Genomic DNA, 12,833 nt, shown 5'->3' on the forward strand with positions numbered 1-12,833 from the left:
CCAGCATTCTATTTGTGGTTTTATTACATTATTTTGATATTCATATTCTGTTTTTTTTTACATTCAGTAAAATCCTATTTTTAACTTGCACCAATGCTTGTTGTTGACTGTTTTTTACTCAGCCAGTGCATGCTTCTTCTTTTTTTTTTCAACAGTAAACCTCTGCTTCCTTTCTACAGTATAGGGATTTCTATCAATATCACTATGGGAATATAATGTATAGTGAATAGGCATGAATGGTCCAACTTCCTGTTCAGTTTTGTCCAGTTAATACTGGACTCTAGCAATGTATTCTATCACAGGTACAGCCCAAGTATTGATAACTTTAATGGATAATTTCCACTGTTCAATTTTGTCCTTAGCAGTTTTGTCTCTCTTTTGATGTATTCATATTCTTATTCTTGCTGGTTGCACAGCCAGACACAATATCTTTATTGTTATTGTGTATCTCACAACAAATTAAGTGCTGTCCACAGTGCACACTACACACAAGTAAAAATCAAAGGTAAAAACATACATTATATAAACATATCCTTCACATTCTATTCACCATTGGGCTGCTCCTAATATTGCACTTCATATTAAATGTATTGTTGTGAGGTGTAAGACATTTCAATTAAAGCTGCCTTTTACAATTGACTGATGATGTTCAAGTGGTGCTTGAACCTAACTGACCTTGACGAATATAAATCCAACCTTGACAAATATAAATTACCATACCCAACAGATTACATCCCAGAATTCTGAAGGAGCTAGCAGATGTTATCTCAGAACCATTGCACCACATCTTTCAAAAATCCTGGAGCACTGGGGAAGTACCTGAAGATTGGAAAAGGGCTGATGTGGTTCCCATCCTCAAGAATGGGAAAAAATGGATCCAGGAAACTACAGACCAATCAGTTTAATATCAATACCTGGGAAGATCCTAGAAAAGATAATCAAAAAGCAGATTGGCGAACAACTAGAAGCAAACAAATTTATAACTAGCAGCCAGCATGGGTTTGTTAAAAAACAGATTATGCCAAACAAATCTTATTTCATTCTTTGATAAAGTGACTAAACTAGTAGAGGAGTGAAATGCTGTGGAAGTAGTATAATTAGATTTCAGTAAGACATTTGATAAAGTAGACCACAACCTACTCCTTGGTAAGCTAGAAAAAGGTGGAATAGACAACATCATCACCAAATGGATCTGTAGCTGGCTGGCAAACTGTACTCAATGAGTAGTCCTCAATGGCACTACATTCACATGGAGAGAAGTAAGCAGTGGGGTACCACAAAGCTCAGTACTCTTCAATATCTTCATCAATGACTTAGATGAGGGAATTGAAAAGGAACCCATCAAATTTGCAGATGAAATCAAACTGGCAGGAGTAGCCAACATCCCAGAAGACAAACTCAGGATTCAAAAAGATCTTGACAAACTTGAACAATGGGCTCTATCCAACAAAATGAGTTTAAATGTGGAGAAAAGCAAAGCTTTAGGCAGGAAAAATCAAAGGCACAAGTACAGATTAGGCGAGACCTGGTTTAAAAACAGTAACTGTGAGAGGGACCTTGGAGTCCTAGCGGACGATCATTTGGCTATGAGCCAGCAGTGTGCAGCAGCAGCCAAAAAAGCCAATACAATCCTGGGTTGTATAAACAGAGGCATAGAATCAAGATCATGTGAACTATTAGTACCGCTTTATACAACCCTAGTAAGACCACATCTGGAATACTGCAGTCAATTTTGGTCACCATATCACAAAAAAGATGTTGAGAGTTTGAAAAAAATTCAGAGAAGAACAACTAAGATAATTAAAGGCCTGGAGACTAAAACATACAAAGAACGGCTACAGGACTTGGGTTTGGCTAATCTAAAGAAAAGAAGAAATAGGGGTGACATGATAGCAGCATTCCAGTATTTGAGAGGCTGCCACAAAGAAGAGGGAATCAAACTATTCTCCAAAGCACCAGAGGGCAAGACAAGAAACAATGGTTGGAAACTGATCAAAGAGAGAAGCAACCTAGAATTAAGGAGAAACTTCCTGACAGTGAGGACAACCAACCAGTGGAACAGCTTTGCCTTCAGAAATCGTGGGTGCTCCATCTCTGGAGGTTTTTAAGAAGAGGCTGAACAGTCACTTGTCTGAGATGGTATTATGTTCTCCTGCTTGAGCAGGGGGCTGGGCTAGAAGACCTCCAAGGTCCCTTCCAGCTCTATTCTATTTTGCTCCAGATATTTTGGAATTTGAATCAAGGCTCACCAACATTGCCAGCAGCGTTTGGTCTCCAGCTCTTGCTCATAGACTCAATCTGCTACTTTAGAGTGCTGATAGAGAGCGACTGGCTCAAATTTTCTAAGCTTGAGTATGGACTTGATCTTAGTTCTCTTCAGTCCTCTTTATCATCTTACATTGGGTCAGACTCAATGAATCTGGACCATTCATTACTGGCAGCCTCAACATATATTTTTTTAAATGTCACCTCTATCCATGAAAAATTGCCAGCCATCTCCATTGTACTGTAACCTTTACAGCCCCACTGTAATCTATCTTCCTTGAATTTCAGTCTAGCATTCCACATACCATTGACCCACACTTTCAAATTTCATAGCTATGCCTACAAAAAGTGTTCAACAAAGGTTGCCCTGAATGCCCATTCTGTAATGAAAGAGGTTGGGATCAATCATACATAACACATTGTATTGGCATTGTAGAGCCAATGGCCTCATCCAGCACAGTTCAAACTTGGGTAGCTCTTTTGTAGTTCTGATCTATACTGCTCAAAAAAAAATAAAGGGAACACAAAATAAGACATCCTACTATTAAATACAGTACACTGTGTTGTTTAAGTGTTCCCTTTATTTTTTTGAGCAGTATATATTATTCATGATTTGGTGTCCATTGCGTGAATCACGTGTCATTAATGTTAGGAGCCCACCAATTAATAATGTTGTTTAACTTTATTTTATAATGGGGCCGACTGAAGATGATTGAACACATACATATTATGTTGTTTGAGGTTTGATATTTCAAAAGAGAAAACGAAAAGCAATTGATTTTGCAGTGCTGGGTAAAATTGAGACTTCTGAGTCACTTTGCCTTGAAGCAATTTATTTACATGACTTCAGGGAGGTAACTTTATCGGGAGCAGATGTTTTGAGAAAGTGGTTATAGAAATTAAATATGAAAAATATGCTAATCTTATACCCCACAATAATGATGAATAATTTTACAGTAGGGCATGGATATAATAGCATTCAGGGTCAGCAGATGACTCCAGATCCTAATATTGTGAAATACGGAGAAAAATATCTTTATTCACTTTCTGCCTGCCATATATATACTGTTCCTACAACATGCTTACTTGGGCTAGTAGGGCACGATTAATGTGTTGTTGGGCCATCAAAAAGGTTTCAATCAGCTATCTCTCATATGATTATATTAAGCCCTCAACAGATCCAGTCTTGCATGAGGCTAAACTCACTCCAGTCAGTTAACCATGTCATGGGAATTGCAAAACACAATCAACTGTCCTGTTTTGCATTTCTGAAAGTTTACTTTATTAAAATATATCAGATCAGTTACTTCAAAGTTTAAACATATATTACATAAAAAGGTAAAGGTAAAGGTTCCCCCACACATGCGTGCTAGTCGTTTCCAACTCTAGGGGCCGGTGCTCATCTCCGTTTCAAAGCCGAAGAGCCAGCGCTTGTCCGAGGACGTCTCCGTGGTCATGTGGCCGGCATGACTAGATGCCAAAGGCGCACGGAACGCTGTTACCTTCCCACCGTAGTGGTGCCTATTTTTCTACTTGCATTTTTACGTGCTTTTGAACTGCTAGGTTGGCAGAAGCTGGGACGAGTAACAGGCGCTCACTCTGTTACGCGGCACTTGGGATTTGACCCGCCAAACTGGCGACCATCTGATCGACAAGCTCATCGTCCTAATAAAAAGCTAGTCATTCCTGCACTGGATACATCCAGGGAAGGAATCAGGTCCAAAAATTTCTAATTGTCATAGTTATAGTACAATATTTGCCTACAATACCAGAGATTTCCTGAACCTGGTCATTTACTGGTAGTAGATGATTACCTATGAAAGCCGTGTAATTAGGTGGGAGATTAAACCTGCTTAGCAGAAGTGATAGATATTTCTAAAGCATGTGTTAGACTTAATTTCAAGGTCTAAGCAAATACACAAATACTTTTGGTAAGTGTTTCTACCCAATAGTACTATTGTCCCAGCCCAAGGCTGCGTGGTTCATTTCAGCTAGTTCAAGTTAGCCAATAATCATGGAGCTGTGTGGGAACATATTTAGAATATCATTTCTGTATGGAAGCAAAGAGTCATGCTTGTTACTACAGTCACAAGGCAAGCACCCCCTGCACATCCTCACAACAGATTTATATACCTTGCAGATATCACCAGGTTACATCAGCAGTTTTGATTGGTTTGAGATAATTACCTCATCACACATCTTAACTTCTGGCAGGCTCTTCTGAGTCTGATTTCATAACTTCCACATGGGGGCGCCTAGTGACTATATTAACCTTTACTTGACCTTTAATACTTTTCTTGGTCCTAGCAACTTCCAGAAGCTTCCCTTAGTATAATTTATCATCTAATTGCTCACTTCAACTCTTCGTCAAGCCAGATCTAATAACATTTATTTAAGGTTCCTAGTGTTCCTATTCCTCCACAATGGTAAATTACCATTTGTTCCTGTTTAACTGGTTCACCTTAACTAAATCCTGTAAAAAAAAGAAAAACATTTTTCTTATCCTGAGTTGATTGCAAACCAGAATATTAAATGAAGAAATGGAATACAAATTCCACAAAGAAGCCATTAATGCTTTTGGAGCTAGGTCCTATGTATACTATATAGATTCAAGGCTAACAAAGCACTCTGCATCTGTTGTTAACTCACTTGTGTCGAAAGGGTTCTAAATAACACTGCCATTTCAGGACTGTTTGGTGGGAATGGCTCTCCTCTGGTACTATTTTCTAAGGATTTGGCATTCTCTGCCAAGAACAGGCAGACCACATTAGTTTACTCTATGTTATTCTGCTGCCAGCAGACACAATATATTCAGGAAAGGATCTGACGTATAAGCTTGTTTGGCTGCTAACGTGTTTTGATGGAATGTACTGTAGGTATTTGTTTAATAAATTGTAAATAATCAAATTAATAGCTTCTCTGCCCCTTTTGTTGATCGCTAAGAGTCTAGCCGTGTTCTGCTTCAAGTAAATCCTTTCTTTTGCACAGGGTCAGCTTATCCTCCACTCCCTAACCAATTTAAGTTTTTCCACTTGATTTTTTTTCCATTTCTGCATGAGGAACCTTCAGTTTCGTCTGCCAGAGATGGCCTCGTCTATGGAACAAGTGGCATTTCAGAAAGAACTACTTTGCAGTAGCGCCTGCTGATGGCTGTGCAATGTTTTGGATTCAGTTTGGAAGTGGAGCTTTAGAATACTCGAACTGAGACCTCGCTGCAATTAAACAATCATTATAGTTTCCAGTTATGCATTCTCCCTCTCGTTCATTTCAAAACTTGGATTAAATCAGTACCGCTTGATCCTGAAACTCCTAAACAGCCTTTGGGGTTTGATTCCCAGGGTCTCACGACTACATATTCTACTCCTGAGTCTGCCCCAGAACTATCTGCCTGGTACTCTGGATTATGTGTACAACTTTTACACTAGGCAGGAAGTATATTTATTACTTTGTTTTTGTTTTTAATATTCATCCTCCACTACCTTCTGCTGACTTTTATGCCTCTCACAATAATTAAATATCGCCCACAAAAATTCTGCTCTCAACCGGTGTTTCTCAAACTTGCTAACTTTAAGATGTGGGGACTTCAACTCCCAGAATTTTCCAGCCAGCCATGTAACTCCACAAATAAGTTCCTACATCTTAAAATTTGCCAGCTTTAAGAAATGCTGCTCTAAACTTCAAACATTAAACACAAACAAGCAATTTACACATCGATAGTAATTGACTTTTCTATTTAGAAATGAGCGACAAATTTAAGGAAATTTCCTGTATTTAGTCCAGTATTTAGTATTTATAATTCTTATATTTTTCTATTAGGACTGGGGTGGTGTAATAATTTTAGTATCTGAAAATGGTCACAGACAGCGAAACTATATAAAATGGTGATTCAATGTTGGACAAAGATAAGAATTAAGACATCGATGAACTGAGCTTAATCCTCAGCCAATGCACTGTCATGTCAGGGTTGTAATGGTAAATATCTTCTTTGCCATTGGCTTCTTTTGGATCTTTTTTCAATTTCTCAGCCTAGCCTACACGTTTCCTGGTGATCTCTAAGTCCATTCACACACCCGCTTGGGGGTGTGTGAAAGCCCTAATAAGCAGGCATATACATAGAATGAAGGCTACTGCTAAGCTTGTAAGCCGCCCTGAGTCTTCGGAGAAGGGCAGGATATAAATGGAATTAAAAAAAAAATACCAGATTTGATCCTGCATATCATTTTCAGATCAGCCCAGGATAGACAGCTTTTGGCGATTTCCCCCATCCCCTGTTTACTTCCTATATTAAAAACAATTTATTTCTAATTAGAGTTTCAAAACAGAAAGCACATTGTAGTTTCCCTCCAACTTTTAATATTAAATTTAATATCAAGCATCCTGGAATTTTTATAGGAAAGCAGAAGGCAGCACCTCTTCAGTCACTCAAGTACGTTCTACAACAGGGGTCCCCAATTGCTGGGCCACAGCTCACTCCTGGGCCACAGTCCATTCTTAACTGGGGCATGGGATTGGTGGGCAAGTATGCATGTAGGTGCAGCTACATTTGCATGTGCAGCGGGTGGGTGAGTGTGCATGTGTGTGCAGCTACACTTGCACAAGGGCAGACCCGCAAGCCTGCTACTTGTGCAAATGGAGCTATGTGTGCTCTCCAGCCACTCACGCAGAACCATCCCTTCTCCCCCGCTTCCCCGCTCATCCACAAAGATGGAAAGGTTGGAGAGCGCTGTTCTACAGCACCCTGGAATTCATACAAACTAGAAATACGAAGATAGTTTTATTAGCAGGTCAACAGTCTTTTTTTTAGAACTTTTATTAATAGCTTCCATTTTTGCCTACTATAGTTTAGAAAACATATAGAATACTCCCTAGGCGCTATGAGTAAATGAAATTAAATTGATGGAAACCAAGAGTTTTTGACAAAGCACTGTATCTAGTTATTTTGGCTAGCTGTGCTGCTTTTCTTAGTGTGAATATAAGAATTTAATATTGTCAGAATTGATTGATTTTTCTCCATAATATACATTGCCCATTATAATGTACATCAATTCATTTTTTTCCTGTAAGCTGCCATATCTCATCAGCTACTTGGCTATTAACCTCATGAAGGCGGAAATCTTTCCCTCAGAATGCATAGCTCTTTACAACTCCAGCTTCCTTCCAGTTAAGTGGCTCACAGAAAAAAAAAAACTTCCGGCTCTCCAATCATAGCATTCCATCTTTGATATCTGTAGGCCTACAGAATATGGGATGTATATTCTTTGCCTTCTAGAGCCCAATCCACATCTTTATAATTTGATGCACTGCAAAAGGTTTGAAGGATCATTTGTGCCATTGTGTGCTCTTTGCACTTTGGAACTATTCTCCTTGAGACTCGGACCATGCAAAGTACTTATACCCTCTCCATTATGGGCCGCCTGGCACCAGGCTCTTCTTGTTTTTGTATCAATCTATATGCTAATTTCCAGTTCTCTCTCATCATTAACCATCAGTCCATTGCCACGACAGTACTGTAAGATGTGTACATACGTGCATCGATATTATATGACTTTTTTATATTACAGTACTGAAAGTGGTGTTGAAAAGTAAAATGTTGATTCCTGTAACTAGAGTAGAGAGTTTTAATAGATTAGGATTATTAAAATTGTTGTAAAGATAAACCAGCTTTTCCTAAGCAGAATTGTGAGGCCCTTCCCCCATTTACCTCTACCCATCTAATCACCTCTGAGGGTTAAGAAATGTAGAAAATAAATAAAAACCATGGCCCCAAAGAACATATTCTCAGTGCCAAATCCCCATCACTGCCTTTGTCTCATCCCAGATCAGAGTAAGACAGGTTGTCTTTGGAATGTGCCAGTGCTAAAATTAGCATTTCCTCCCTTATTCAAAAGCCATCCAAAGGCAGTCTAAAGGAGTATAACATTTGTCCAGCTTCATCACTTGCCTTGCCTTGCCTTGCCTTGCCTTATCCTATCCTAGCCTATCCTAGCCTTGCCTTGCCTTATGTTGCATGGCTGCAAGGACCTGTACCACAAGCAGTGGAGGTAAAATAGAGATTGGCTATGGGGGCAGCAAATGTCATACTGAGGTAGATTTCTGTTCAGGTCAAAGCTGGGTGGAAAGTCTTTCAAGATAACAGTGGGAAAAGGCCCTAAGAGTTATAATCCTACTATTCATTGAAGGCATAAAGTTGGGCAAGGTTGGTCTGAAAGGTGACTAGTAATTTTGTATAATTTCTTAACAACAACAAAAACCCCTCTAGATTCTTCTGAAGCTTAAATAGCCCCACTTTTCAACTTAGCAGACCCATCTCAACCACTCCTGAGTCTAAGGAAGCATTTTCTCTCTTTGTACATTTTTCTTTCTTTCTTTCTTTCTTTCTTTCTTTCTTTCTTTCTTTCTTTCTTTCTTTCTTTCTTTCTTTCTTTCTTTCTTTCTTTCTTTCTTTCTTTCCTCCTGAGGAATGTCCAGGATGATAACTGCTGTATTAACAATTGCCTTTTCTAAAGTTGTGGAGTGTTTGTTTAGACAGCTCTTCAATTCAAAGTGCTGACTTAGCCATTTCCCCTCTTTTTTTTCTCCCAAAAGAGGAAGTTTTTTAAGCTGTGCATATATTAATTTGTTTATGGCTTGGTTAATTAGATTTGCTGTCCACTTTCTCTTCCTTATAGATTGTTCTCATTGTGCTTATCTGTCATACATGTTATTAGTGAACTGACGTTTCTGTCTATAAATTAGACTTATGTAATAGAAAATGTTTCCCCAAGTCATAAGAAGGAAATATCAAGAAGAATCTTGAAATTTATAGAACTACATTTAACTTAACAATTTTTTTTTATGGATGGGGAAAACCCTGAAATAGCATTCTCTATAGGCAGAAAATGAAGCGTGGCTATTGGGAGAAAATGTGGAAAACCACAGGAGAGCTATATTTTATTTATTTATTTTATTTTAATTCCATTTATATCCCGCTCTTCTCCGAAGACTCAGGGCGGCTTACAAGCTTAGCAGTAGCCTTCATTCTATGTATATGCCTGCTTATTAGGGCTTTCATACACCCCCCAAGCATAGTCTGAAGAAGAGGAAGTCTCAGTGGCTTGAGTAGGATTTGGTTTTACTGTAAATCCCACTTGCTAATGTTGAATTGGAAACCACATTTTTATGCTGTACCATGTGCCCTTTTTGACAGAGAACATCATGTGGGAGAACTAAAACTTTATTGCCTGTCTACATCCATAGTTACAAAAGGTCATTTCTTCCAGGACATTCCAGCTTAACACTCTCTAAGTAGTACATGAGTTCCATCTGTACTGTGACTTCTTGAAATAACTTCATTGATATTAGAAAGAAGAGCCAAAATATAAAAATAAGGGCTATATGCTATTTTCCCTTCTCAATTATGAGCATGGAAATATTTTTCTCAGCTTAATTCTCCATAGCACTGCTGAAATGAAGCATGATTCACAAAAGTTCACATCGTAATAAATGCGTTTGTCTTCAAGATACCACAAGTCTTTTTGTTCTTTTGTTGGTAATCAATTATTATAAGAGTTTACTGAAGCTAAGATGTTAATACATTCAAAATAATAATAATAATAATAATAATAATAATAATAATAATAATAATAATAATAATAATAATAATAATAATACTCCAGCTAAACACAAGCTAAAGAACTAGCACCCGTGAGTTCACATTTTGGTATAGATCAATAATAAATACTTATAGAAAAGCTACACTTTCCTTATCCTTTACATACATGTAAGTAATAGGGATAGAAGATAATGCCTGTTAAAATGGAAATGTAATGAATAACTACAGAACTTATTTCAATTGCTATAATTTCTTGTAATGTTCAGCATCATGAATTTAATTCCCTGAACCACATTCTGTGGATAATATTAAATAGTAGGGCTGCTAGTTGAGCATTTAAGTTGTAACTATAATAAGAAATATACAAATGGACACTGGTAATAAGGCAGTGGGTATGTGTATAATTCGTACTTAATGTGGACATTACTGTCTCAAAGGTTAATGTGGTGTGTTCATTGTCTTTTATCTAACAGGTTATTGCTTGTGAACAACAATATGACTATTCATATGATGCCCGTTGTGATGTGTGGTCTCTTGGGATCACGGCTATTGAACTTGGGGATGGAGATCCACCTTTGTTTGACATGCATCCTGTGAAGACCCTTTTTAAGATCCCAAGGTAGGGCGCTAGGTGGCTCTCTTAGCTTGCTGAATCTTGCTTAGGCTGACAACAGCAATTCAACAGTGAAAATACCTATTTGGTGCATCATTACATCTTACATTACGTTAATTGAAAGATATGTGGAAATGAATGCTACTGTGGAGGAGGTCTGCCTATAAACAGTGAGATTTTTTAGAAAAAGAATATTCGGATTTTTACTATTGAGGTTTTATTTTTTTTAAAAAAAATATACGATTTGCTTATTTAGCTTTTGTAAACCACTTTCCATTTCAAAAATAATTTGTTTCCCAAAAAGGGCATATTATTCTCTAAAAACGCAAGGTTTTAATGGGCTATTTTCTGAAAGAAGAATGTTTGAATGGTTCAGAGAGAAGCTGTTAAGTATGCCGGATCAGCAGCATCTATTGTTTCTATCTTGTTTCTTTCATTTTCATGCAGAAGATAAGATATTATTTTCTAAGCATACTTGAAACTACAAGGAACCTACACTTTCTTCCACAAGATTTTTTTTAGTCTGCTTCTCCTAGCAGGAAGCAAAAAAAAAATGCGGGATTACAATTGTGAAGTATAAATTAATTGCTGGACTTTTATAACCAATAGCCTTTCTGAAGCATTTGCTTTGAGCTGATTGTCAGTTGGTATAGTCTGTCACTTTGTATTCCGCTTTCAGAAGAAAAGATACCCATGGGCAATTAGAAAATTAAAACCTTAGACAATGGGAATATTTGACCTTTTCTTATCTGTACAATCACACAATTATCATGGGACTTTTTACCATTTCTCCCAATTGCTATTTGCATTTCTGATTAAGTCTATTTATATGTAGATGAAGCTTTCCAACATTCTGCACAGTATTATCTCTTTCTTACAACTGGATCAGAGAGCTGTTATCCTCTTTTAGAGATTATTCAAACCTAAACAGAAATTCACTTTTATTTTTGCCCTTTGCACATGTGTAGAACACACAGTAACAATTAAAGTAAGGGAGTATTCAAATATGTAAACTAATGCCCATACATTTTTGTTAGATAGCTGAAAATGGCTTGAAAGAGCAACAGTCGTATGGCAAAATATCAGCAGGTCAAAGGAAAGTATATGGAAAGGGCATGCAAATTTTTCCCTTTTAGGTCATGATGTATCTCTTTCTTTCCATGAGTGACTTTAGTTAGCATGCCAAAACAATACTTTCTACACTATTTGCATGAAACAAAATACTGTACTTAGCAAGCAAGCTCCTTAAATGACTGTCTTTTTAAAAAATGCAAATTCTTTCTTTATAGCTTAATCAGGAATATTACAGACAAGTCACAAAAGAAACTGGAAAAGATCCCTGTATATGAGTAGATCAAAAAAGGAAGATGCAAAATATTTTATTTTTTTTATTTTAATTCCATTTATATCCCGCCCTTCTCCGAAGACTCAGGGCGGCTTACAAGCTTAGCAGTAGCCTTCATTCTATGTAGCCTTCATTCTATGTAGCCTTCATTCTATGTATATGCCTGCTTATTAGGGCTTTCACACACACCCCAAGCGGCATTATTACAAAGTCAAGCTTATTGCCCCCAACAATCTGGGTCCTCATTTTACCTACCTCGGAAGGATGGAAGGCTGAGTCAACCTTGAGCCTGGTGGGATGCGAACCTGCACTAATTGCAGGCAAATTACCAAAACATTTTGCTAATTTCTTACAAATGTTTTTTTTTTGAGAATTTACAAAGAAGTATAGAGCCATACATTGAGAGACAAATGCAAAATGAATGAATAGCTTTCAGAAAGGTGAATTTATTTATTTATTTATTTATTTATTTATTTATTTATTTATTTATTTATTTATTTATTTATTTATCAGATTTCTAAGATCGCCCATAACGATTCTAGTGGATTTCAATATTAAAAACAGCTCAAAACAATATAGCATATAGAAAAAAATCAGTAAACATTGAGGGACAACCTGAATACAGAAGTTCACAATAGCCTGAGTCCAAGTCTTGGGGGAAGAACTAGGTTTTTGAAGCCCATTTCCATGAAGGAATAGCCCATACAGATCTCTGGGGGAGTGCTGTTCCAGAGGGCAGCCATTGTGACAAAAAAAGATCTTCTTCCTGCTCTTTTCAGATGCTATTGTTTAATCAGTGGGATTCAAAGAATGCCATTCAAACCTTACAGGACAAATAGAAACATTCCTCAGATAGCTACGCCCTATCCTAAGAAAGGCTAATACCACTTTACAATGCTTTGGTAAGGCCACACCTGGAATACTGCATCCAGTTTTGGTCACCACGATGTAAAAAAGATGCCGAGACTAGAAAGGGTACAGAGAAGAGCAACAAAGATGATTAGGGGGCTGGAGGCCAA

General features: G+C 37.5%; 1 protein-coding gene across 1 annotated transcript in view; it reads left to right on the forward strand.

Annotated features, from left to right (window-relative positions):
* Positions 1-12,833, forward strand: part of MYO3B (myosin IIIB) — a gene marked incomplete at both ends in the record, with an annotated part of 400,700 nt that overhangs the window by 154,908 nt on the left and 232,959 nt on the right. Inside the window, one exon of the mRNA XM_083368004.1 lies at positions 10,330-10,475. Coding sequence (XP_083224130.1) covers positions 10,330-10,475 — 146 coding nt within the window. The remainder of the gene's footprint in view (positions 1-10,329; positions 10,476-12,833) is intronic.

The sequence above is a fragment of the Vipera ursinii genome (genome assembly GCF_947247035.1).
Source record: "Vipera ursinii genome assembly, chromosome: 1".
Classification (NCBI taxonomy): domain Eukaryota; kingdom Metazoa; phylum Chordata; class Lepidosauria; order Squamata; family Viperidae; genus Vipera; species Vipera ursinii.